Genomic DNA, 27,620 nt, shown 5'->3' with positions numbered 1-27,620 from the left:
CAGGATGTGCATTAAGTTTAGTTTTAAAATATGTGGACAGAGGATCTGTATGGTAAATTTGAAGCATTAGGTGTCAAGGAATAGGTAAAAACACCGAAAAGGCTGACACACTCCACAAAGTCAGACACATTGCTTTGTCTACAGTGCAGGGTCATACTTAGTACTAAGAATAATATTTATATTTTGATCAAGAGGATCAACAGAATTTAAAGATAGGGGCTTTTTGTTAGAAAGGAAGAAAGAAGTAGTATCTCTTCAGTCTGAAACAAAGTTTAAATATTACTGTTATATTTATGCTGTAAAAAGTTTCAGTAGCTTTTTCTCAAAATTAGGAAACACGAGAGGTCAGGTAATTCAGGAATACAGATGCTGTCTCATGATTAACATGGACTAGAAAATCACAAGTATGTTGCTTTTTATGCCCATGTCTAAGACCATATCAAAGTCTCTGGACACATGTTCAGCACTGTAGGACCTTCAAATTAGAAGGCACTGAAGGAAGGAACCACAAACCTTCAGACTTCACATCTGTGCCACCACTTTTGTACCTGCCAGTGCCTTTGGGATGTGGAGAAAATGATGCACCTCCACATGTTTCCCACTGTGCCTCACAGACAACACAACTTCTCAGCCATCTTAAGGCAACTGCTCTCACAAAAAAATACACTTCTTACTGCAGCTACTTGGTTAAGCTTAATTTGCTTACACCCCAGACAGCAAAAATCCCAGTTCTCTTTGCACTATGCTTTCAGTGGCCTGACTAATTTTTGGAGTTAAGACAGGGCATCACCTTCACACCTTAAGTTACTGTTTGGCTGTTGACCTATCTCCTGACATAACTAGTGGGGGATATTATCTTACTTTATTTTAGCGCAATAGGAAGTTGACTAAAAGTAACCTTTTATGGTCATATGCCATCTTTTCCTTTTTTCTATTTATTCTTTGAGTAACAGACATGCTGCTGCAAGAAAGGTAATTCCTAATGATACAGATTGCTCTGGTTTTCAACTTTTAATACACAACAGAGCAACACAGTTAAATTAAATTTGTCCTCCAAGATTTGGCCCCAAATTCAGATAAGATAAAGATAACAAGAGAAGGTATGAAGTAAAATCCAAACTCTTACTTCTTTTTCCATCCCCTCGCCCCCAATTCACACATAATAAGCATCAGAAAAACATTCTGGACTTTACCATATAAAAGAACCACTGATTTATGATTAATTTATAAGCCAGGTAACCCTTGAGGAGTAAGCTAACAAATCTAGGCACCAATTCTACCAAATTTTGAAACCTGTTACCTGCTGAGGCATCTTCAAGGTTATGCCAGTCTCTGTCCTCACTGATGTCAATGTAACAGACACTACAAGAAAAGGATGAGGAATGTACCGAGACATGGACACTTCCTGAAGAACTTGGATACTGGCAGTAGGGTTAAGACTGAAAGCAAAGATGAGAACATTTAGATATTTTACAACCGCATTTAACATACAGTTGCTATCTTGAAGTAAACCTAATGAAAAAAAAAGCAACTTAACCCCAGCAAACAGTTTATTCTACAGACTAAAATGATGTTTCTTCAATCAGGAATCAGTAGATATGCTCTCATATCTACTCCGCATAAAAGTTACCAAATAAACCTAAGCTGGGTTACTTATCTTGATAGTTTGGGGAGATACACCTATAAGAGGACAGAAGACAACATCAGATGCTTCAGAATAAGACTCTATTGACCCTTCAATGAGACAGTTCCAGAACTTGGATTCTGCTGGGAGTTTTTCTGGAAAAGCATTGAAAATATTTTCCTCTAAAGCTGATCAACAATTTGCTTTCTTATAACAAAAAAAGGTCCTGTCTGGCTGAAACCAAGATATCATAACTGTAAGAAAAATCATCTGCTTAGGCACTTAAAAAAAATGAAAAGCTACCTGTGAATCTTTATCTCCTCCTTGTGTTCTCTAATCTTAACTGTCTCAAAGTATCAGGTATATCTTATGTTGCTACTAAATTTTTGCACTAAAATAACTCCCCATCACAATAACAAAACCAAATCTTTTCTCTCTCCATCTTTGCAAGTCTGCTGCCACCTCACAATTCCTATTTTTAATGTTAGAAACGTTCTTTTATTTAATAATATTCAAATACTTGGGTGCTTTTTAGTACCTTTCTCTTCTATTTACATTCAGTTTTCATCCTATCAGTTAAGAACATGTTTGATCAGACAGCTGGAAATGTGCATACATCAAGTCACTACCTCCACAACTAATCTGTCTATCAGCATGGATGCAAGTGACAACACTTGTGCATACAGACAACACTTCCCCCTCTGTAATTTAAAAATCCAACTCTACAAGTTATCAAACACCTTTGTATTATGCTAAGAATTTACTCAGACTGAGAACAGATTTACAAGTACCATACTGCAAAAGCATTCAGATACTGACACTCACCCCTCAGACCTTCTCTCAATACTGTAAAGGCAAATGGAACAATCTGCTCTGAACAATATGACGATGTCCCGGAAGACACTCAGTAGTAACGTGTCTGCTTGCACTTTGGTGATGTGCGCAAATGCATTGTCAAGATTAGACGTTCGCAGGTAGATTCTCAGCTGCAAGGAAAAGGAGTAGTTTTGAATACAGGTTCTGTTAACCAGTAAACTAACAATAGTTCCACTTTCAATTATTTTCTTTTTTGGTGGAATGGCTGTCCAGGATTTCTAGCAAGACACCTTACTGGGTTTTTGTTTCATCAAATGTTTTACCCATTGCATTTTATTATTGCATCCCAAGTGATTAAGCACAGTACAGCCAAATCTGAAGTACTGAACAACAATATTAAAGAAGGGAGTTTTAGTCACTAGTTTTAAAAAGCAAAAAGTAAGTAAATCTTCTCTGCAGATCTAATTTAAAACCTTACGAAAGCGTCCCAAAATACTGTAACTGGGTATCTCAAAACAGTCTTCATGCTAACATGCAAAAATGTCACAAAGTTTTCAGAATAATAGGTAGATTCACTGTAGTCAGCAAAAGAAATGGGTTTTAACAGTAACAATAAAAATTTTCTGCAAATAATTACTCGTATATTAATAAATAAATTCTGAATATGACCAAAAACCACCTATGTTTATAGTTTGCAAATATGTTAATAATACTACTGTGCTTTTCATGTTTATAATACTAGTGTAGAGCAGATCAGATATTCTAATCATTATATATTTACTTTGAAGAAAAATACTTCACCTCTTCTTGATGATCATTTAAATTATAACATGCAAGAACAATGAAGTCATTCCACCATGCTAAGCCACCTGTTACCATCATATTTTGCTCCTAAAAAAAAAAGGCAAGCAAATGACATATATGTATGCATTTTTATATACTTATACACAGGAACATGTATGTTATATGAGTAATTTCTGAAAGCCATACATGATCTCTATAAACTATACACATATGGCAAGACAATCTACGTATATGAAGTTTTTGCTGGTTAGAAAACCAAAGTACTAAAGAATTGTATGCAAAGGACAAACATCACCCTACACAAAACACAGCTTTTCACAGTTCCTTATGCTATTGGCATCCCTGAACTTAAATCTGCTTCTGGTCAGAATTTACAAGCTTTACATCCAAAGATATGTCGCATAAATTCTCAGGTGAGACAATGGAAGTAAGTGTCTGACTGTACATACTCTGATTTGGAAACCTGTTAATAATCAGACACAAATCAGTGTGTCAAAACAATAAGATAAGTGTTTCAGACATTTTATGAAAAACACATGTAAAACCAGCATCCCTAATCCCAACTGTGTCTACAGGCTGTTTACTTGAAAAAGATATTTTTTAGTTTTCACCAAGTCTCACATTCCAACAAATAAAATCTTCCAGTACACTAGAATAAAATACCACAACTTCTCACCTGGGTAATGTTTCCAAACAGCTTCCATTTTTTGGTGAGTAAAGAATAATGTGCAAAACCAAACTTGCCAACAACAGCTACATTCTGTCCAAGCTTGTCAATAGCTGAAAACTGTAAAAAAAAAAAAAAAAATTATCAGAACCTTATTTAAGGGAACTTATTTAAATTATATATCCCATCCAAGAACAACACCACAAGGCACTAGAACATCAGACCCAAAATTTGTAAGGTATCTTCATGTTTTATACTTTACTGCCCCACACAGTCTTTTCCATAATGTAAAACGATGTCATTTTCCAGAGCTCAGCCAATCATAATGGACAATTATAAACCTCCAAAATTTTTAAATAAGCAGGAATATATTCTTCAAATAACTCACCCTTATAGGCCAGTTGCTCTCTAGATATGTACTATGAATCTAAAAAAAAGAGAAAATCAAAACCACATGACTATACCAAGTACAAATGAAGTACTGAGTAGTTATGATGTCCTAAAGTAATTTTTACAATATCCATGTTTTTCCAGAACACTGGCTTAAACGTTTTTAATGCTGGATTTTTTTAAATACAATTACTCCCAGCCTGCTGAAAGTTACTGAAGCCCAAGTGTTACTCTGTTCTTAACACATGAAATATCAAAATGCATCAACAACATACAACAGGTAATACTATATTGCAGATTAATCGTTATAAATTTACTCATCTCCCCTCCCAGGTACTTCTCCCTCCAAGTGATCCTTTCATGGGAACAACAAAGTTTTGACAGAGTGTTCAAGTGTGAGTTTCAGTCTTGAGATGAAATTTCTAATCCCGTTAGAAATACGCATGAGCATATCCAAAAGCCTTGTTATCAGAGAACTTGACTGGAATATGTCAGATTAAATCTTGACACTGGATGCTTCAAGTCACATGGAATGATACAAACCAAGGTTCAGACTCCAGTCCTTGGTCTGGCATAAAGTAGGTAGGTACTCTCATTACCCAGCCACTTTCTGTTTTTACGGGTATGTTGCTCCCCACAGTAATTCTAATTGTGTCAGCTTTTCTCTTGCCTCAGCCTTCTTCCTCCTACAGCTGGTCAGAAGAGCTACCTGACCAGCTAAAGTGGAAACTCAACAGTATCTAGAACCTGACTTACATGCTTAGAATCAAATGCTGTTTACTTCTATCGATTCATGTACTACATGAAGAACAAAATTTTGGGTACCTTGTAAAAACCTTTATTTAGAAAAATACCTACCAATACAAGCACGAAGAATCAGAATTACAGTAGAATTACAGATTAAAAGTTATTTAACTTTTTGTTTGTATTACAGACAACATTGTACCAAGGCAAACCCCAAGAGACAATAAAAAGGCAATGATATCATATTAGAGGAAAACAGTATGGCAGAAGAGAGTTGATGAGATCAGCTGCAAATTTCAGTCCTACAAACTTCTGCAAGCACGGAGTACATATAGGTAACAATTACCTGTACAACATGCCAATGCCGGTGTCCTAGTAAAGTGCTTAAACCCTGAGAATCTAAACTGCCATCTGAAAATGGGCCTCTTTCCCTGCTATGGTTATGTTCAGAGTGTGCCGAAGTATTTCTGGGACTCTGAGCCTGTGTTGCATCTCCACAGTTCAAATACAAGCGATCTTCTCCTTGAAGGAGGACTTGTTCCTGGTTACTCTATATTAAAAACAAAACAACAAAAGAAAAAAAGCAACCTTGATTTCCCTGTACAGAAAACAAAGGAAAACACATGATCAATATATTAAGAGCACTGAGGCAGTTCTCAGTTTTTTTATCACTATGTACCAGCAGGTTTTATGTTGCAGCATTGCATAGCAGTATTTTCACAGTACCATTTTAAAGGCTCTATGTCAAAAGGGGAAACAAGCCTAATGGCTTCAAAACAGACTTAGAATCTGTTAAGAGAGTAACTCAGAGGTCACCTGAAAACTGGAATATGCTTTAAAATCAAGATCAAGAAAAAACTTACCATACAAGGATTAACAGTGAGGGCACTCTTGATGAACTGAAACTGCAGAATACCAAATTGCTGAGCTTTATTATTTGCATCTCTTTCAGGTTTCATGTTTGAAGAAGAATTCCCATCAATAACCCAGAGATGATACCCTTCTGATCCCCAGGTCTGAATGTAAAAGAATAAGAATAATAAAAACATTAAACCAAAACTATATATTCTCAAAAAACAAGAACTACAGAAACTTACTGTAACTGATCTTATGATAGACATGAGCCTGGTAAAAAACCCACACATTTTAGTGTTCTAGGAATCAAGCAGTAAAACTGACAAGTAACATTAAGAATCTAGCTTGAATTATTTTCTTTATTATGCAAAAAATATTAATTAAATGAAGTGTGATTATGCAAAGATACCACATTAACAAGAGTCAGTGTAATTTTGGGGATCAGGATTGTTTGGGTATCAGAGTTCCACTCTTTGAAGTTTTTTTAAAGCTACATTGTACTGCCATTGCAAATATGTACCTCCACTTGGGACACAAGTTTAAAATTGTCAATCTTCACAGCAACTAGGTCATACATAAATAAAACAAAATGTTTTAGAAATGCTGTACAAAATTCATCATGGGTTGTATGAGGCCTTGAAGAATGTGTTTGATATTTATCAATATCTATTGATTTTACAGATTTAATGTTAACTACTTTGTATTAAAAAAACAGTTGTTAAGTTTCTCTGGAATTCAAAATATGAGTAAAGTTGCTTTAACTGTCAAGGGTCAGCCCATAATCTCAGAGAAATAAGGAAGTTTACAATTAGTGTTGTACTGTGTCTCACTGTTCTTTAAAATACAGCACCAGATTAAAAAAAAAAAAAAAGGAAAAAAAGGATATTACGGAAAACCAAAAGTGTTCATTCTTAGAAATAAAAGCAAAGGCAAGAAAAGGTATGTCATGAATACTTCATGATCAGGTTTATACATGAAAAGAAAAATTCATTAGTTGTCACATTTTCTTTCAATGCAACACTGCAGTTAGGAAGTATACTAGAGGTATCTTACTCTTGAAAATTAAGCGAAAGAAAGACAGTTTGATTTTCTGAAAATCTGTTATATTAAAACCAATTTAAAACATTAACAGCCACCCTATTACAGTATTTTTACATTCATATTTACCATGGAACTGATCTTTAGAGGATCCTTTTTGGCACCATCAGATTGATACCTTAAAAACAGAACAGAACAACTTTGAGTTTGGAACTAACTTTATCAAAACAAGAAATTATCTCTTTATCTTCCTATTGTTATATGCTTCTATACTGAACCTCATCTCAAGTGGTAAAGCCCGTTTGATCCACAACACTGCAAAAAAGGCAATGTAATTGTAGATGTGTAGCATAAACTGCCTGAATGATGATTTCCGGATGTTAGCATATTTTCAGCAAATATATAGTGGCACTGAGGGAATTTTAATATTTGCTTGCTCAAGCCAGTTTTTAGGGTAATTTGCTTTTACAGCCAAAAAGACCACTACGAATGATATATTCAAATGATCCCCTCCTAAATATTTGTCAATGATTTCAATATCTAAGAGATCACAAGGGAAAAAGATTTTAAAAAGCTAATTCAGTGAATTAATTTCTAATTAAAAGTTTTTAATTAGAAAAATAAAGGCTCCTACTTACAATTTCACTAAAGATACTCACGCAAAATCACCTCCTAAAGTACAGATAAGCTGAGCACCAAAAACACTCCATAAGGACAAGCCTCCACATTCCCAGGTCACCATCACAACACAGCTATCAGGTGACCATCTGATTAGTTTGACAGGTCCTGTTTTATTCCAAATATCTGTTTAAAACCAGACAATAAAATATCATGTGAAAAACATCTAATGTCCTTCAATTGCCTTCACAGTAAGAGCAGAAACAAAAGTATATGGAAATAAATACTTGATTTTTCAATTAACTGATGTATTAAATCAAAATTACCACCTCAAAATTAATAAGTAGCAAATTTATCAAATAAAATTTATCAAATAAAAATTTCATGGCTTCTTTCCACTGCATTCTTGGTTTTGTAAGAAACTAAGACTACATGAAAACATGCCAGATATACACTGCGCTATAACACAACCACAGAACTACAATTCTGATAAAATGATTTTTAGGAAAAAAGAGGCACTTAACTCTGAAACTCTAATTTACAGTTTTGTTTTTTAACTGAAACTTTATAGGTACACCTATTTTCAGTTGAGGACACAATTTACCTACTTTGTTCCTCACTTTCATCACTACTACATGAAAAATCTCACTGCAGTTCAAGGAAGGCTGCTGCATTACTCCATTTTTTTTCTCTAGTACTCTATATGTCAGTTGGTTCAAGTTAATTCACACTTCTGTTATACTTATTTATATATATACTTAAATATTCTCTCATTTTCTCAGGTGAATAATTGGAAAGTAATCTCAAGATTCAAATTTAGTTAAAAAAAACCAAAACAAAACCAAAAAGCCACAAACCACCCACCCAGACCATCACATATGAAACAGATCCAAAAGTTGAGTTAAAAAGCAACCAACTAAAAGAACAAATGCACAAGAGTAAATTACTACAAACATGCAGGAGTAAATATAATCACAGCAGTGATCATGCAAACAAACAAACGGATGACCAAGGATAAAAAGTATTCTATACCCTAGAAACAGCTGGACAATTCTAGCAATAAAAGTAGCTCACCAGGGTATTGTTTTGGTGTCAGCTCCAATTTATGAGAAAGCTGCATGGCGCCAGTGGTGGTATCTATCGTAAAAACCTGCACAGAGCCACTGAAAGAGATTACACATGCCTTAGACTACAGAACATTTGGATTTCTCATCAGTTTCAAGACGTTAAGGAAAGGTGCTTTTTCTCTCACAAATACCAAATTTATTTAGAACAGAAATGTTGTATCAAGTAATATTCAAAGAATTTTATGAAACAAATTTCTAAGATACTTTCCAGAAGGCAGCAGAGGACCCAAAACACCAGCCCTCTATAATAACCAATGCACTGTTTCATTCTCTGAAAATATATATGCAGATAAAATTCATATATTTATGGCTTCCAACTGCAAGACAATCCATGAGGAAAGTCAGTATTTCTTCAGTGCTAAAGTTCATCAGGGTTGTACTAACACATACCAAGATCAGTAAATTACAGTAACTACTACTGTTTCAGAGGAAACACCAACACACTACATTGTTACTACAACTAAGAATACTAATTCTTAAGACAAGAACTGAAAAATAAACTACTAGATCTTTTGAAATACCCTAAAAAAACCCCAAATAAAATACAATCAAAGAAAATAAAAAGCTGCACTCTAGATCTGCTAAAGCAGTATTAACAAAGGGGACTGCCTTGAAGGAGCAGTAGGCAAAACACCATAACTAAAAGCACTCTTGCAACATTTTAGTTTACATATATTCATAGCTACTCAAATAGGCAACCCTTTGCCTGACCAAATCATCTCTTCACAGAGCATTTTCTCAGTTCAGTGCAAAGTGCTGATTCTTGTCCAATATAATTATGATTAACTGCTTAAAACTGACTTTATAATCCTGCTTTGAGATTAGGTGGAACAGCAGCACTTTCCAATCAGTGTTACTGGTCCAGCCACCCTTTATTTCCCCCCCCACCCCGAATGGAACAGCAAGCATAAATTTCAATTGCAGTTCAAGCAGGCAACCAATTCTTTCCACCTCTCTCCTACCTTCCTGACAGAGTACATTATACAGTCTCTAGGAAGATGATGGATCAGCTTCATCTTTACAGCTCTTGCAACACAACTTGGTAAGAAGTAACCACTACTTCAGCTTCAGAATTAAAGTTTTCCCCCGCACTGAACTAGCTCTACAAAACTTACTTAGCACATCCAAATGCCATTAGCCTGTATTTGTTATTCACTGCAACACAAGTTCCATCAACCACATCTTGTGCCCAAACACCATGGAGCTGCTGTAAAGAAAGGAATTCACAGGATTTTTTGTTAAACAATGCTTTTATTAATGACAGTCAGCTTCTACCCATGTTCACCACATTACACATCTATTAGTTGACCATCATCTCATGAAATTTCTATTGCAAACGTCAAGATGAACTGAGACGGCTCAAATAAACAAAATCCAGTATATGTACATCTGTTTTCATTCTTCTTACTATAAATTACAGAAAGATATCAGGTAAGGAAACTGTTTATCAGAGCTCTAAATAATCAAAGCAGGTCAATATCTATAAGGCAAAAAACCCCACCCAAAAAACAACCTCATACTGCATAAAAGAACCCCAGTATATGGTACTAAGAATGAAAAGAAAACACAAAATAGGGAAATAAACTCCCATCTGCAAAAGCTGAAATCACAGATATTATAATTGTGTGAAGAAGTCTGGACATTAGACGTATTCTTTTGGGTTTTCTGTAACTAAAATAAAGATATCTAATGAGAAAACTTTTAAGCTGAATTACATGTAAGAAAATATTTCAACTGGAAAAGATTCCTTTAAAACAAATTCTGAAGTACACCTGTCATTATGAGACAGACACAGACTTGATTGGGGCTAAAACCTAGAAATATTACCTATGATATTTAGCCATAGGAGAAATCACTTCTTACCATCCCACTTGTACCTAGCAACAGGAAGTCTGCTGCAGACACAGTAAGACCATCTCTATAATGACATTTTGAACAAATAAACAAAAGTTAAATTTACTACCAATTATGTTCTTCCATGGATACTAACCCTAGACCAATCTAGCTCAAATGAAATAGTCTTGTTCTTATGTTCTCTCTTAAGTGCATGCTAAATTTTAGTTTCTTTGTAGTTGAACAGAATTTAAACAGAATTTAAAGTAGAAAGCTAACTGAAATACAGAGACCAAAGAAAATGTACTTATTGTACCGTACAGGGTAGAAATACCAAAGGAAACATACCTCAGCAGTGAATCTACTTGACATTGGTGTAATGAAACCAACTCTGCCATCATTAAAAACAACAGCAAAGCCATCAAGCGTGGCACAGTATTCCATATCTCTGATGTAAACATCTTCAAAGCCCAAAAATGAACCTGCTGAGAGAATATCAGTTGTTTAAGATGTGAACACAGAAATACTGTAAGCCAACGGACATTTCAGATGTTTACTTAAAACAGGCTATTTTGTACACAGTTACAAATGGTAAAATTTTCTCATCTCTGCCTAAGTTTTTATAATAGATAGTGTGTCGCCAAGAGGTAACTATTGTAAGCAATAGAAAGTCCCAAAACTTACCTCGAGAAGACTGCAGATCCACAGAAAATGGAACTGTACATAGGTTGATGGCCTTCCTTCCATTGGTCATACCATCCCAGTGAACAAGATGGAGAAATCCATCAGCAGTAGCAACAAGTAGGTCTTCTAACATGGACTGCAAACTAACAAAAATATTTGTCAACCCCCAAAAAACTGCATCTCAAATCAATGTCAGAAAAAAAAATCAATTAATGTAATAAACACCATTATTACTGCTTCTTGTACCAACAACTAGGATATAAAGTTACAAATAAATTACAAACTAAACATCAAAGTCATCCAGACTGTAAAGGTACCAAGCTGACAAAATATGGTATATACCTCTATTTTTCTCCAGCAATCACTGTTTATGAACAGATCTGCATTGTTAGAGCAATTGTTTAACCGATACATTAGTTGCTGAAGATCATTTCAAGACTCTTCATTACCCTTAAGACATTCCTGCCGACAATCAATTATTCATCTATCCTATAGAAAATTAACAATACTGCCTAGGTTGTAAATAATCTAAAAGCTTTCAAATCTGCAGTCTAAGCAAACTGATGGAGGAGAAATTAGACCTATCCTAAATCCTTCCCCAAACATCTCCAAAGTTCTGAAGACTACTGTTAGTCTACTTGCATGCAGATTACAACCAGGACAGTTTCTTCCAAATATACTGCATGTCTTCCAACAACTGCTTTCTGTTATGGAGCCTCTCCCCAAAATGCACTTTATTATTTTGCCAGCTCATCTCAAAGCTCACCAACTTCTCACATATACTTATTTAGTATGTTCAAAGTTCATTTACAGAGAAGGCAATCACCACAAAAGAAGAAGAGGTAAGCAAAAGGCTTTTCCAGGACAAAAAGGACCCTATGAAGGTAGCTGGAGAAAAGCTGAAATGCTACGTAGAGTTTTGCTCTTTACCTACCTATGTCTCCATGAAATCTCTAACCCACTGTCTTAGTTTAACAAGACACAAACATTTGCTAAGGAGGGTAGGCTAGGAAAAAAAGAAACCAAACTCCTCCCTCTAAGTTATTTTAACTTTGAAATTCAGAGGCTTCAGGTGAAAAGGTGTGGAAAAGGAAAATAACAGCTCTTTATTAACATATATATAACAGCAATTTACTTCTTCACCTCCTCAGACTTACCAGCCACTAACAGTAACCTACTTATATTAGTCCTTACTATTAATAAATCTAAAAACTTACTGGAAGTCTTTTTTTCCATCCAGTTTCCCCTTCTCTTTTTAAAAAGTACCATTATATACAGAAAAATTCTTAAGACCTCATTAGTGAACATACCTTGTGATAGAGGCTTGCAAGTCCAGCACTTTCTTCATTTCTAGATTTAATGAAGGAGCACACTGTTCTTCCTTATAATGTGGTGTTCCCTTCAGATGTGGGCTTCCTCTAAAACAGAAGAGAAATACAGTTGAAACAAGCTGCCCCTCAGAAGAGGTAAGAGTTACTGACTGTGGTTTTTTTCCTCCTACGTACATATACATACACCAGTCACGTGCAACCTGCCACAAGAAGCCCTGAATATCTGTTACATAATTTTAGCACAAAAAGTTTAGTCTATCAAATCATCCTATATGTCTATAAAGAGTACATAGGCAAAATAAGACAATGAACAGAGAATGAACATTACAAGAGCTGTGCAGCCTGTCTTAATACTCCTAAAATAAATGATACATATCAGTGGAACTTCTGGTTCAATAAATTAATATTCAACTGTTCACACTAATTGTGTTCGATTTTTAAGTATCTCCACTTTGTTCTTTTCCAGGATGCATTACAGATATTACAGACTGCAAAATGTTCACATTTCTTCCACTTCTTTTGTCAGATCAATGTTTATAATATTAATTCAGCATGCGTAACACAACAGGTAGACATTTATTGCAATACTTCATAGGGATATATCTCCCTACAGCAAATTAACAATAAAGCTAAGACCTACTAAGAAAAGAGATGACTGCACACTGATTCCCTTCCTTTAAACAGACCATTACACAATATCATCTTCTAGATGTAAAAAGCTTCTCATTTTTATCTTCCTCATTTAAATTTCGCGTTTTAATAATTATTTTACAACACCATTATACATTATTATACAGCATCATTAAAGCATTCCTTGCTTGTCTTGGTTATCAGATGTCCCAAGTGCTTCATTAACTTTTTTTTTTTTTAATGAAAACTGACCCATAGTCATAAATACTGTAACATGTCATCCAGCTCATCCATGTCATGAGCATTATGGTAGCAAACAAAGCAAACTCTGAATTAAACAGGTATTGCAGACAAGTTGCAATTTAGTACAACTTCAATAGTCAGAAACAATAGATACACAGATCTATGCAATCTTTACCTGTATTTTAACTGACAAAACACTTCTTTTAATTTACATCAGGGTAGCCAATATAACTGCCTAAGACATGGCAGAAACCAAAGCAGAGGCAGTTTTAGAGAAGTCTGACACCACAAGGATACCTCAAGCTCTTTCCTGCCTTGTTTATCTCAGTTGATATCAAATTCCACAATTCCATTACGATTTCATAGCAAAACATGAAATCCATATCTGTTATTCTTTAATGGCACTATACCTTTTATTAAGTAGCAAGAACAAAGATATATGCTAGCTAAGGGTAAGACAACTTCTGATATTCTGGAGTTAGCAGATGGAAGTAGTATCATCTTTGCAGAAAAAACCAACATGGTGGTTGTGAAAAATTATAGGGGAAAATGAGAAAAATTACTTTAAGATTAGTTAATTTACCATCAAAAAATGGCAACTTGTATAAGCATTGAATTAAAATGTCTGGTTTGCATTTTGAAAAATTAATTACAACATGCAGCTGTCTTAGGAAAGAATAGCCCTTCATGTAAGCTAGCTATCATGGACTGACAGGAGGCTTGAATTAACTAGTTTTCCCCTAATACTATCATTCTGGGGTTGTTGAAGGTTTTTTTTAAAATTTACAAAACTCTGGGTGTTTGGAAACATGCCTTTCAACCCACATGGACCTATAGTTCCAGAGAGTATACTCCAAAACTAGATGAAATGACTCCGGGTTATCATGAATCAGTGGTAGAGCCGAATCTTGTAAGCAAACAACTAAAACTGAAAGAAAAAGGTTGCGTAATGCATAAACGTTACTGTCAGGTTGGTATAACATACCACACATTTCTGTTTTAACTGACCACAGTACTTAACCAAGTGTAAACACAGTATTTCTGCACAACATAAACTACAAAGCCAGAATGGGAACAGCATGGCTTAAATGACATCTTTTGCTGGAAGAGAAGTTTCAAGTATCCATGTGGGCAAGCTTTGTCTCTTTAAACACTTTTGATAAAAAAATAGCTTGTAAGAATATTTGAATATTTTCAGTTTCATGAGCTAGTTTCAGCAAATTTGTTACCACCTGTGGAGCATTATCTTTTCCACTGGGGCTCTATCATTGTCATCCCAAAATGGGTTCTTTTACCCCATGTGCAAGAGGTCGATCCACACACAGAGCTGAGGTACATCCAAAAATGCCAGTATTTCCATTCATGGCCTGTGTTTATGCAAAGGGGGTGCAACCAAAAGTACACTGTGTTCATATAACACACATCTGCATGAGTCAGCCTTACTGGTTAAATTACTCTGACCTTTAAACGAAGAATGCATAGCTGACAAAATCAGGAAAGAATGTTTGGTCTGGGTTGCCACATCAGCATCTGCTACTGTTGTAGCCAAACTTTAAGTAATTCACTTTGCACAAAAATTGAGAGAAGCAAATGCGGTTCCAGTGACTAGCTAGCTGCATGTCGAATCAAATGTAATCCCTCCTATTTGCATGGCATCTGTTAATGTAACTAAGCCTGTGAATAAAATCGCTCAAAACTCAGAATTGAGAAAAATTCTCCAACCTCATCCGCTATTCAAGAAAACCTCAAATATGGAAAGATTAGGAATGCTTGTCTCTTTTTAAAAACAGACAACAAAAAACCCCACACCAAACCTAAAGTATCACAAATTCAAGAAGGAGGCAGCACCATGCAAAAGCATAGCCAGCTAGACTCCCCTCAACCGGCAGGAAGAACTTCCCTGAAGTTTGTTACCTGCAGGAGGGTGAAGGTTCAAGGAGGAGGAAACAGGACAACAGGCACCTCATTTTTCTAGGTGCACAGTACTGCACTAATATCCTCCATTACTTGTACAGAAGTTAAGCGCTACAACATGATCCACAGACAAAACTCACTCAGAAATAATATTACCAAACTTAGTCACTGCTAGCAAAAGCAACTAAGAAATACTTAGGAAGTTAATTACAGCAGAATCTGAAAGCGTGTACTTAAAACACATCTTTATAATTGCAACAGAGGTATATATAACACATAATATTTTTTAGTCTGCTTTAAGTATTGCAAAATAATGTCCACTGTTTTCTGCTTATTACTGAAGAATTCTTGTCTAGAGGTAGAAACAGCATTAAATTGGGATTTAAGTTTCCACTGTACTATCTGGGGTAATCATAGTAATATAGGTAGCAATTATGGTTGCACAATAGCGTAGAAAAGTTCAGAGATGCTCTCACCGTCAAAAAAATACTGTGCTTAAAAAAAAAAAAAAAGTGTGCCTAATGGCAGACATTGTATTACTTAAGAAACAAATAACAAACAAGTCAGTAGCATCCAGTCTCACTAGCTAAACTGCAGCTGTGTGGGAAGCAATGGAGAAGTTTCAGTGAAAAAAAAAAGTAAAGACTCTAGACTTTTCATCAGGAAATATCTTTCGAATGGTAAAATATTTTTATACTGCTTTTGGGCTATGATATTCTTAATTATTGCTGCTAAAATGGTTTCTTCGGTAGTACTTGGAGAGGGAGTGACGGGACAAAATAAAAGTTAAAAATTGTGATGTTTCATCTATTAATAGCAATACTTATGTGACAAAACCAGAGCAGTGTTTCTAAATGAATTTACATCGCCAAGAACTCAGAGCTGATCTCCTTGACAGCAAGAAAGCAAAAAAGTTACAACGATCATTACTGTTGCATTAGCACAGTTACACAATGTTTATTAACCATTTTAAAATGGTTCATGTGAACACTTCAGTAAAGTGAACACTGCACAGCTGAGGACTTAATTTTTTATACCTCATTCAAAGAGCCTCGATTATTACTTTAAACATGTGATTCTTCGCTAAGAATTCCCCACCTACAATGCTGTTTAGGAATGGTTCTCAAATAAGCAAAACCCTGTGAGCTTTGACTTTCGTGCAGTTAGCATCTTCTCACCCCTAAATCTGTATCTCTTCACCATACACTGCAGAAATGCACCACCTGAGGACTAAATATGTCTGTCTGGATCCACAGCCATATTCACACAGATTGGCAATAGCTGCACCAACAAAATTAAAGAGAGTCTATGAAAACAACTATAAAAAATGAGTAAGGGTTTAGAAAAGTAATTCTTAGTACAGCCTTTACAACATAACTAGGTAGTAGCAGGTTTCTGTGGTTTGAGAAAGAACTAACTAACTAGCATATTAATTAAGCATTAATGTAAAAAAGCTAAATGTTTTATCAAATTATTATTCCAGTTGCAAAATTCTACACTAATCCAGTTTTAAAAATACTTTTTCCAAACAATGCCAAAAACAATTCACAGGGGAAACCACACTGGTAAAGTTTAGCAGAAGCTCAATTCTGAACAAAAATTATTTTGTAAGTTAATTAACTGCACACCTCACTGATTACCCTTGCACAGTTTAAAGTTCAAAACCTTTGCACATGCTAATCTTAAGTCTATTGAATCACGAAAAAAATGTACACTGATGAGATACTTTATGGCACCTATTAACCAGCATGCCACAGAAAAGTAAAAGTTTGTAAAGTGCCAGAAAGAGTAGCACATGAAAAAAGTAACCAGGTGTATAAGTAACAATACAGCATGGTAAACCAGGATACAAACACTACCTTCTTCACATACCCATATTGGTTAGAAAACGGTTTCAATTTTTAAAGTAATTTCAGACTTAATAATCTACAGCATTGAGGTCTCATTCTAAATTTACACAACATTCATATCACTCCCCAAATGCAGGCACCACTTGAGGATATGAAAAAACCTGACACAAAAGAATCGCTAACTACCACATTTAGTTAATTAGCCATGTAAAGGTTAATTTTAGGTTTTCTCTTTTTTAAAGGCAAAAGTATCCTCACCATTAAGCCACACATGCTGTCTCTTCAAGTGATAGAACTCAGGTTACTCTCCTTGGCAAACCTCTACACAGAAATAACTATCAGTTCAGTACAGAGAAGCCTCTACTGTGATGGTGTTATGCATCTCTTCACTGTGAAACAAAGGAATAATACAAATTCCTTTGGAAACTACTCAAAAAATTACCACCATACCTTGCCACTGCTTACAAAGCCCTGTCAGTTTTCTTAAGTCTCTCACAGGCAGAGACAAATTTTATGTTAACATGCTATAATCTTAACATACATACATTTTGTTTCATGTTTTATCTTGTAATTACTTCAGTAATAGGGTGGTAAAACCACACTGAACTAACTGAAGCGGGACTTTGTACTTGTGTTCACTGCAGGAAAGTATCCCAGAATGTGGGCTAATGGCCAATACTGATTCTCTTCCAACTCTACTCTGAAGCAGAGCAAAGTCTCCAAGAGCTAAAATGAAACTGCAGACTACTCAGCTCAGTTTAAAAAAATAAAACCCTTTACAATTACTGCTTTTTTTCCTGGTTTTAGTCTAACAAATTAAGCAGGATACTTTAGGTTGTCATTGAGTATGAATATCTGTTTGCTCCAAGAACAGACTGGCAATGCCTAGCTGAAGATCAACAGAGTCAGAAGTATTTCCTTTGAGAGAAAAACTGCAATGCATAACATTCCTAAAATATTAGTTTGACAAAAACCTACCAATGGATTCCAGCAAAAAAAAAAATTAAAAGTTTCCTCTTTTATATATACTCAGAATTCATGACAGAATGTTGCACTTATGACATGAGCACTTGTTTTCTCACAGAAAAGTAATAACAGATTTTTACACATAATGTGTATAATGCTGAACAGGTCAATTCCTTAACTCTTATTATATTATATATTTTAAACTGATTAAATATTTAAAGGTATAAAATAGTACTTAAAAAGAATTTCCCACTCAACTTTCTTTCAGTATTTAATAAATTATCAACTTCGTAAGAGCTATGTCCTCAATTGCTGATAGAAAAAAATAAAGGTTTTGTGGGTTCCAGCTACTAAAGTTAATAATCTTAGATTTCAGCACTTCGATTAAAGCACTGAATTTCAGAATATAAAGACCATTAAAATAGGCTGATACGAAAAGGAGGAAACCATGCCAAATGCGCATTTTTTTAAATCAGAAATCAATTTTCCTAGGCTATGATTCTTTCTGGTTTAAAACAAACAGTAGCAGAGTGCAGGTGAAGTTCACTCAGCTTTCCTTTCCAAAATCTCTTTGTTTCACACTACTGAAAAATAAGGGGAAGCAAAGACTCTTGCATTCAAACAGGATGACAGCTTAGCCTCAATTCACACTTTAGCTCTTTTACTAAACCTCTGCTGATTAGAGTGAGATAAAAAAGAGAGACTTGGCCCTGGAAAAAAAAAATCACACTGTCATTAGATATACTACAATGCATACTGAGTTACAAACAACAGAATTGTTTTTGTCACTTCCCATGCAGTGTTGTTTTGCTTTCTACCTTGAGGCATTTTGTTCAAATTGTACTGGCAGAAAAATTTTGCAGGTGTAATTACAGTTTACACAACAGCTGTATGCCAGAACAGTTCTGTTAACAAATCAAACACAGGCAAGCTCTTCTGGACCATGTTGCTCAACAGCCATATAAAGCAACAACTCTGTATAAAAGCAACTAAAAACTGGAAGGACCATACATTTTCTCTACTAATGTTCCCACCCTATACAGACAAAGGACGACTGATTCTGATTTTCAGCTTTCCAACTCTTTTGATCCTTTTCTTCAAACCCACACTAAACCACTATCAAGAAAATTTTAAAGCAGTTATTTAAAAAAGCACCAATACCATATGAACTTGTAACTTTCAGCTACCAGTGTCCCAATCTGGAAGACAGCAAAAACCACTGAAGTCAAGCAATTGTCTATCTATCCTATACCTACCTTACTGCCCGCCTTTCTGGCTTTGTATTTATGATAAAATATGCACATTTTGTTTAAATGAGAGCTAAGCTGACAAGAGAATCTAAACACAACCTTTCTCAAAGTTTTCCCTTGTATGTGAACAAACCTAGCTACAATTTCACCTTCAGGATACTGACTAAACCAGGAAATCTTGTACAACATTCTGGCACAGCTGAGGACATTACTGGTGCGTAATCCCACTGCATGCTCACTTCATGAACATGTTCAAGTTTAAGTTGTAATTAAGAGGGTTTTCCTTTCTTTTTGTAGTCACTACATTGAAATATTGTATTTCTGTCAGAACTGGCCATTATTATTTAAAGAAAGGCTACTAAAGAACAGGCTTTATTCTGCTTACAAAAAGTTAGTAGACATGGACAGTTAACAAACATTATGAATTAGTTGTAATTTTAAAAAGTAGGACAAGACTGAACTTTTACGAGCGCTGACAAAAGTGTGCTCACATGACTAAAAAACAAACCAAACCAAACAAACAAAACCCCAAAAATCAACAACAAAACAAACACAAACAAACAAACAACTGAAAAAAACCCAAACAACCCCAACAGGTTATATTCTATAATGTCTCTTAACTTTACGTTATGTGCTGGCAGCATCCAAAGTGAATAATGGTAGGCAAAAATTCTTTACCTCAAAACACAGAATGTGGAAACCTACATTTGAACATATTGTCCATTCACCTCAGTTTTTACTGACTTTTTTCCAGCAGCTGCCTCATCACATCACTAATGCAAGGACATCCTCATATTCTCCACAAAAATCACCACCCTCCCTCTCACTTTGCCTAATATAGGTAAATAACCACATATAATAGAGCTGGGTAAGTCCTAATTAATGTCTGCATGACAGTTAAAAAAATGTTGCAAGCAGTTGCTTTATCATGAACTATAAGAATTAATATGAGTATCACTAAACAGTGACTCCATGTTTTTGAACTTCACAGTGCAGCTGCTCAGTTTACTTCAAGGTCACTATTTTCTAATCCAGACTTTCATTAAATGCCAATTTGCAAACGCAGCTACTCGAATGCAGGGGAGGAGGCAGGGAGGGGTAAAGCATGGAGATAGGCAGGTTTAGTTTCCCCATCAGGTGCACAACCCGACCTTACTTAAGGCACAGCTGCATAATCACTGCTGCCAACACAAGAGGAAGGAGCCAAGAACACACAGTTACAGTGGGAGAAAAGAGTAAGATCTCCCCCTTCAAGCACAAAGCAAGACACATCAAGGGCTTTAACCAATTTTTAATGGCTTCAGAGTGAATAAAATTAATAAAATTAATTTAGTATTGTTTAGCCCAGCAGAAATAAAATCCAACCACTTCAATGAAATAATGCCTTCGGAAAAGGAACATATGCCAGAAGAAAGTTAAAGTTTTAATTTTGGTTTTAGTTTCATTTGTTTGTTCATTTTGGATTGGAGGCTTTTTTGTTTGATATTCCCACCTCCACTCCAAGTATTTGCTTTACAAAGCAAATTAGTGAAACTGCCCACAGGCAGTGCACTGTATCTGCATCTGCACCAAAAAAGTTCATTCCATAATAATACCTTAAAGAATAATTTGACATTAATTCCACCAGGCATAATTCACCCACAAATGCTTGTGTCTTTCTTTTGATCTAATATTATCAGAACAGTACTAATTTTATGCAGGTTTTCAAAATTGAAGGCTAAATATAGACAGACTAGTAATCTCAGTAAATTCAGTGAGACAATTCATCTTCTTAAAGGTAAGCACACGCATTAGTCTTAGGAGATTGTAAGCAACCTATTATAAACACTGTAGGGACAAACACCTTGTCTTACTCTCCTACAGAATCAGCATTATAGCCCTCTTTGGGGTATACAAATGTATCTTAAAACCCTGACCATTCAACACACAACTAACAAAGACTTCTCAAAAAAAAAACATGTGCTTTTAGGTTGACAGTACAAATCAATCACAAATGTTTTAATATAAAAGTTAGACTGGTTTAATGGATATTTTCAAGCCTTCCTACATGTGACATTCTAAATGAACTTCCCAAACCTTCTTTTTTAACTCTTACTCCATGTTTTATATATATTTCCGTGTGTTTTCAGTTGCCAATTAAAAAAACCCACAACTTTCCCAAGAGAATAAGAAAAACTTAAAATAAATTACTGTTTAGTTTTTTGCATGATGAAAGAAGCTAAAGATATACTATCCCTTTATTTATTCCAAAAGTTTGTAGCAATGAATTGTATGCCCTTTTTTTTCCTTTTGATAACAGTAAGCCAGATGTGAAAAGTCAGTTTAAAAAATGCTATTCAGTTCCCAAAGGGGCAAGTAAAATAATATAACTTGTCTACATTCATGGTTTAACAGTTATGTTTAAAAAAAAAAAAAAAAAGTCTTCCTCTTACATGACATCCTAGGTTATCCAGCTCCTCAGAGATGCCCATGCAGAGACACCCACCAATCAATTTTAACTCATTTTATTAATGTGAAGAAAAATTAAACTGACTAGTGCTATCATAATGATGAAGGTAAGTAGTGGGATATTAAAAAAAAAGAAGTTTCTAGCCAATGAGAAATCAGGAGTCTTTTATTATTCCCATGGACAAATTTGATCCAATCAATGACTGCAGATTCTGCCAATCTAAACACAGACACATATACATATACTCCTTGAGGTTTTAATTTGTCCTAAGTATTTTCCAATTTTGCCAAATCCAAAATCAACTAAGTCAACCACAACTACACCCAAAATACAGTCACATTTTAAACATATAAAATGTATTGCCACTCACAATAAGGAAAATAAGGTGAAACTGACATAACACACTGTACCTAAAATACTTTTGTATCTTTTTACTAAAAGGTACTAATATTCTTTCAAAAATATTGAAATTCTTTGTTTCAAAAAATCTCTAAGTTACTAAAAGCTGGGGGACAGAGAGGAATTTATTTTCACATTGCACCTTATCAGTTACTAAGAAACATGACTTAATCAACTGAGTTATTCAATAGGAATTATTAAAGCTTGTTACAGACCATGAATACAACAGACTACCTCAAATTATAAAATTAGTCAATTTTAACCCTACTATTTAGGATTTTGAGAGCTTCTAAGATGGACCTAAGGAATCTTACCAGCACACAGCAATTCAGTTAGACACATCTTCTCAGCACTGACTCAGGACTGACGGTTCTCAGCACTGACACAGGAATGATGGTTCATATATTCATCAAGTTTTAAAGCACACTTTGTAAGAAAATATTTTTTTATAATAAAGTCTGATTAGAGCTTGTCTAGTCCTATTTTTTTCATACTATGAAGATGCAAAATTTAAAATACTTACTTGGGATACACTGGTTCATAAAGATACTTGTCTCTTGCTGATGGGATGTCAAAAAATAAGACGTATCCATTTGCAGTCTGAAAGAGAAACATTGATAAGATACATATCTAGTCTCAGCATGAGTAAAATCCACACAATGTCATGCAATTTTTACGTCTGTCTCATATATTGAACACAAATACACGCTCATATGAAGTTTCAGACATATTAAAAAATTGTGCATTGAAATTAATTCCAGGTAAAATCCATCCTTAAAGATAACTGAACAGATCACGCAGTAGATAGAAAAATGGAAAAACAACACTCTTTATGTACTAGTCCATCAGAAATTTTTCTCTGATCCATATAAATACCTAAAACTTGGCAACTATATCAGATATTTAGAACCCAGGTACCTAATTTTCACCAACTATGCGAATTAACGTAGAAAACATAGAAGGTAGCAAGCCTCTGGAATAAACCCTCCAAGTGTCTGAAAACATATGGACACCACATAGTGCAAAGAAGTTAGGCACTGATTCTCAATGTCAGTAATGCAGGTAGTTTTCAAAAATCCTCATATCAGACTATCTACCACAACACCTTTTTCAAAATCTTCCCACGTCTGAAAAAGATTTTACTATCATTCAATCCCCAGTCATATTCTGTAATTCTGGGAGACTGACTTCAAACTGTAATCCTACTCAGAGAACAAATACAAATCATTTAGTTACCAGATGTTCCAGTCAAACCTAGAAGTTGATCCAGTGTTTGCAAAAGCACAGGAGATGCAGATGACCAATAATGTTAGTTGTTCAAAGAAGAGCTACTTGTTTACAGCATAAATTTATTTTTCAGGCAAACAGGCAAATGCACTTAGGTTAAATAGTGTTTCCATCTATTAGTTTAATATTGGCTGGGCATGTATCCAAAGCACTGGAGACAAAAAGCACTGAAATTAATGGTTTCATGTTGCTTTTCAAGGTTGGTTTCCTATTCTTTGAATGAAGTAATACTCTTGTTAGCTTAGTTTATAATTTCATAGATGCCATGGTTTTCCCCAGTCAAACATTTTGTTTTATCATAAAATAAATTTGTGTTTTGGCTTCGAAGTCCAAGAAACAGTATTATTCTTATTTGAAGTAAGTATCCTTCTCATGCAAGAATAAAATCTGAACCATAATGGTGAGCTTGAGACAGGTTGACAATAAATGGAAGCTTTTCTGTGCGCTGTAATATCATGTTCGGGTATTATGTGGTAAAGAAACGTGTTCATTTCTAACATCTTTACAGGTTTCCATTACATCATTAAATATTTAACCCGTAAGCTATCTTATCCTGGAAAGAAAAGTAAAACAATACTGTGAAGTATCTTTATACTGATATTAAGGTACAAAGGGCCTTACTGAACACTATTCAAAGCAAAAAGTTACTACTGTTACAGGTTCATTTCTAAATAGAACCTCAAATTCCATGAAGAGCTGGATGAAATGCAGAAGCATTCAACCACACACTTCCGGCAAATTGATCATATTCATTCACAAAGGTTTCTCCATTGCTTTAGAAATGTCTGTGTTGCAATGAAACCTATTAAAACAACCATCACTGTTCTCCATTCCCTGATCATTCTCATCTCTGACAGTCAAAAGTGTAAATACACAGTATCTTGCCAGGGATTTCACAACATGGTTTCTTATACGCTACCATGTTTAATAAAGCTTAGCTATGGGAATGCACACTGAAGAGCAGTGTTAGAGAACTGCCTGTAACAGGACAAGGACTAAAATGCCTTATATACTTTCCTATGTTGAAGCATCTTGATCCACTTCACAAGTTTGTTTTATTCCTAGAATTAGCTACCTAAGATGTATGTACTAATCTAGAAAAAGAAATAGATTATTTCCCCTTAACACTGGAAAAACTACAAATGCAGCAATATGAAAGAAGAAACTACAACATATAAGGGGAAAAAAGAAGACCAGCTTAGAAAATGCGCCAAGAGTTTAGCAACAGACAATCATTCATGGCTAGGCTTCGCGAACGAAGATTTGGGAAGGCAACAGGCAATACTAGTAAGTAAAAGAAACTAGAATTGCTATGGGATGATGACAGTGTGAAAATTACTTCAGCTTGTTTAACTGCATACCATTAAGGCTACTTTGAGTATTTTATAAAGCCTCATATGTTTCCCCACAGTCTGCATTCGGTACAAATAATAATTACCTCAAAGCACATGCTGCAAAGTAATTTATTTTCCTAGAGACACTCTGAACATTCTGGCAGTCACAAACCAAACAACAGGGTGTATCACTGTACTAGTGAACATAAAATCTAGACTACACTCCCCTTTGTAATTTCATTTAAAAAATAACAGTAATAAAAAAAGAATGTACTACTTGACTAGTAAGTACATACTAAGCCTTTTGCTCGCCACCTTAAAAACAAAGTTTTATTACACAAAAACTACTACATACTATAATTAAGAAACTCAAGAGCACAGGTGAGAAACATCACCTGACAGCTTTCAAACTAGAATTTTTAGCTGTTGCACAGAACTTCAGTAATTAACTGAAGGTAATTCAGTTCAAAGTTACTCGTTTTTTCAGTAAAAATCTGCTTTGCCATTGCTCCTTCATTTGAACTCATTAGTTAAGAACAAGTCAAAAGCAAGAGAGAAAACTCTTCTGTTGGAAAGAAGTTTACAGTTTTACTGGGTGACAAAAGTACCGTGCATATGCAGGAATGTCTTCTTCATTAAGCTCCCAAAACTGACTTTCTGCCCTGCCTCTCTATAACAACACCAGTAATATTTGTAAATGTGGTCTTTCAGTAGGACTCATGAACTGTTTCAAATTAAATTCCATATACATGCTAAAAGCATACTGCAAAACAGAACTAATATTAAAACTACCAAAACAAACATGCCTGACTGTATTATTTGTATACATACACCCAGGAGATGAAATATAAACCTAACAAACATGAAAAATATTAGAAATTTTGTGACACATTATTTTATAAGCTCTGACCATTTCAAATCTTAATTCGTAGAGCTTTAGTTTACAAACTGAGACTTCATGGGCATTTAGATTCTGGCATTATCTGCCAGAAATATATATTTCACTGCAGAAACCTTGAAATTGCAATGACTGAAGTGGTAGAAACTAAAGCTTATCTGACTGTCAGCTGAATCACAAGGTCTCTTGAGCAAATGGATCCCAACGTCTCAGAAAAAAGAAAACCCACCACACAATATGCCAATTCAATATAAAAATTTCAATTTCTTCTGAACTACCACATTAACATTTAATTAAAATGCATTTAGATAGTTCACTTTTTATATGCTGTATGTCACATCATGGCTAGGCTTCGCGAACGAAGATTTGGGAAGGCACTATCCACATTTGTTACAGGCACGTTGGTGACTTATGAGGCCAATACGTGACAGACATATCCGATTGCAAAAGGCACAGCAGAAAGACTCCTTAGGTGGTATATTCTGCAAGACACGATTCTTTCTGCATTGCCTTTTCTCCTCGAGAGTGATCCTGCGTGTGTTCTCAAAAGCATCAGCAGCGTTATAGATGGTGTGTCTCCAGGCCTCCCGACTGGAGGTCAGAGTAGACCAGTTATGTTGATCAATATGGCCAAGGCTGAGATGTTGTTTCAGGGAGTCCTTGAATCTTTTCTTCGGGGCTCCTCTCATGCGGCAACCGGTGGCAAGTTCACCATAAAGCAAGATCTTAGGGAGGTGGTGGTCCTTCATCCTGGAGACATGCCCTGCCCAACGCAGCTGTGTTCTCAGTAACATGGCCTCAATGCTTGTGACTGCTGCTTGTTCTAGAAAAGATGGATTGGTCACATAATCTGACCAGTAGATGTTTAAGATTGTACGGAGGCAGCGTTGATGGAAGCGTTCTAGGAGTCGCAGGTGGTGGCGGTAGACGACTCATGATTCGGAACCGTATAAGAGAGTAGACAGCACTATGGCTTTGTAAACACTGATCTTGGTACTTTTCTTCAAGTGTTCATTATGCCATACTCTTTCATGGAGCTTTCCAAAAGCACTATATACCTTAGCTAACCTGTTGTCTATCTCCCCGTCAATCTTACCATCTGAAGAGATGAAGCTACCTAGGTAATTAAACTGCTGGACTAATTTGAGCTCTGATTGGCCAATGGTGATGTGGGGATGATGGGGGACTTCCTGAGGTGCAGGTTGATGGAGGACCTCTGTCTTCTTTAAGCTGACTTCCAGCCCAAAGAGCTCAGCAGCCTCAGCAAAGCAGGATGTTAAACGCTGCAGAGCTGCTTCTGTGTGAGCGACAAGGGTGGCATCATCAGCATAAAGCAGCTCCCGGACAAGATGGTTTAAGGTCTTGGTGTGGGCCTTCAGTCGCCTTAGGTTGAATAGGCTTCCATCAGTACAATATCGAACCGTCCTGATCATCAAGGTCTGCCGTGGCCCTTTGGAGCATCATGCTAAAGAAGACGGTGAATAGGGTAGGAGCGAGAACGCAGCCTTGTTTCACACCATTCTTAATTAAAAAGGGCTCAGAAAGTGTGTTGCCATACCTGACTTGGCCGTGCTGATCCTCATGAAGTGAGATGATCATTTTAAGGAACTTGAGGGGACAACCTAAACGTTCCAAAATCTGCCACAGACCCTTTCTGCTCCCAGTATCGAAAGCCTTGGTGAGGTCCACAAAGTTTACATAAAGACCTTTGTTCTGTTCCCTACACTTCTCTTGCAGTTGTCTGAGGACAAATACCATGTCTGTGGTGCTCCTGTTGGCTCTGAAACCACACTGACTTTCAGGTAGAATTCCTTCTGCTATAGTGGGTATTACTCTGCTCTCCATTGCTGGCAAAATCCTGGCAAGAAT

General features: G+C 35.6%; 1 protein-coding gene across 8 annotated transcripts in view; it reads right to left on the bottom strand.

The window, feature by feature from the left end:
- Positions 1 to 27,620, bottom strand: part of RIC1 (RIC1 homolog, RAB6A GEF complex partner 1) — a 50,591-nt gene that overhangs the window by 10,128 nt on the left and 12,843 nt on the right. For 5 of the 8 annotated variants that reach the window (XM_027635414.1, XM_027635419.1, XM_027635418.1 and 2 more), the window contains exons 3-17: positions 22,756 to 22,832; positions 12,511 to 12,618; positions 11,201 to 11,343; positions 10,865 to 11,001; positions 9,799 to 9,890; positions 8,631 to 8,719; positions 7,598 to 7,742; positions 7,068 to 7,116; positions 5,909 to 6,061; positions 5,392 to 5,595; positions 4,300 to 4,338; positions 3,921 to 4,031; positions 3,242 to 3,331; positions 2,450 to 2,610; positions 1,301 to 1,439 (exon numbers count right to left, since the gene is read on the bottom strand). In XM_027635414.1, the coding sequence (XP_027491215.1) occupies positions 1,301 to 1,439; positions 2,450 to 2,610; positions 3,242 to 3,331; positions 3,921 to 4,031; positions 4,300 to 4,338; positions 5,392 to 5,595; positions 5,909 to 6,061; positions 7,068 to 7,116; positions 7,598 to 7,742; positions 8,631 to 8,719; positions 9,799 to 9,890; positions 10,865 to 11,001; positions 11,201 to 11,343; positions 12,511 to 12,618; positions 22,756 to 22,832 (1,737 nt within the window). The other 3 variants (XM_027635417.1, XM_027635415.1, XM_027635422.1) reach the window with 3 other exon arrangements.

The sequence above is a fragment of the Corapipo altera genome, unplaced genomic scaffold, assembly GCF_003945725.1.
Source record: "Corapipo altera isolate COAL_440 unplaced genomic scaffold, ASM394572v1 61411, whole genome shotgun sequence".
Lineage (NCBI taxonomy): Eukaryota > Metazoa > Chordata > Aves > Passeriformes > Pipridae > Corapipo > Corapipo altera.
The sequence above is the reverse complement of the archived record's forward strand: the minus strand, read 5'-3'. Positions and strand labels throughout refer to the sequence as shown.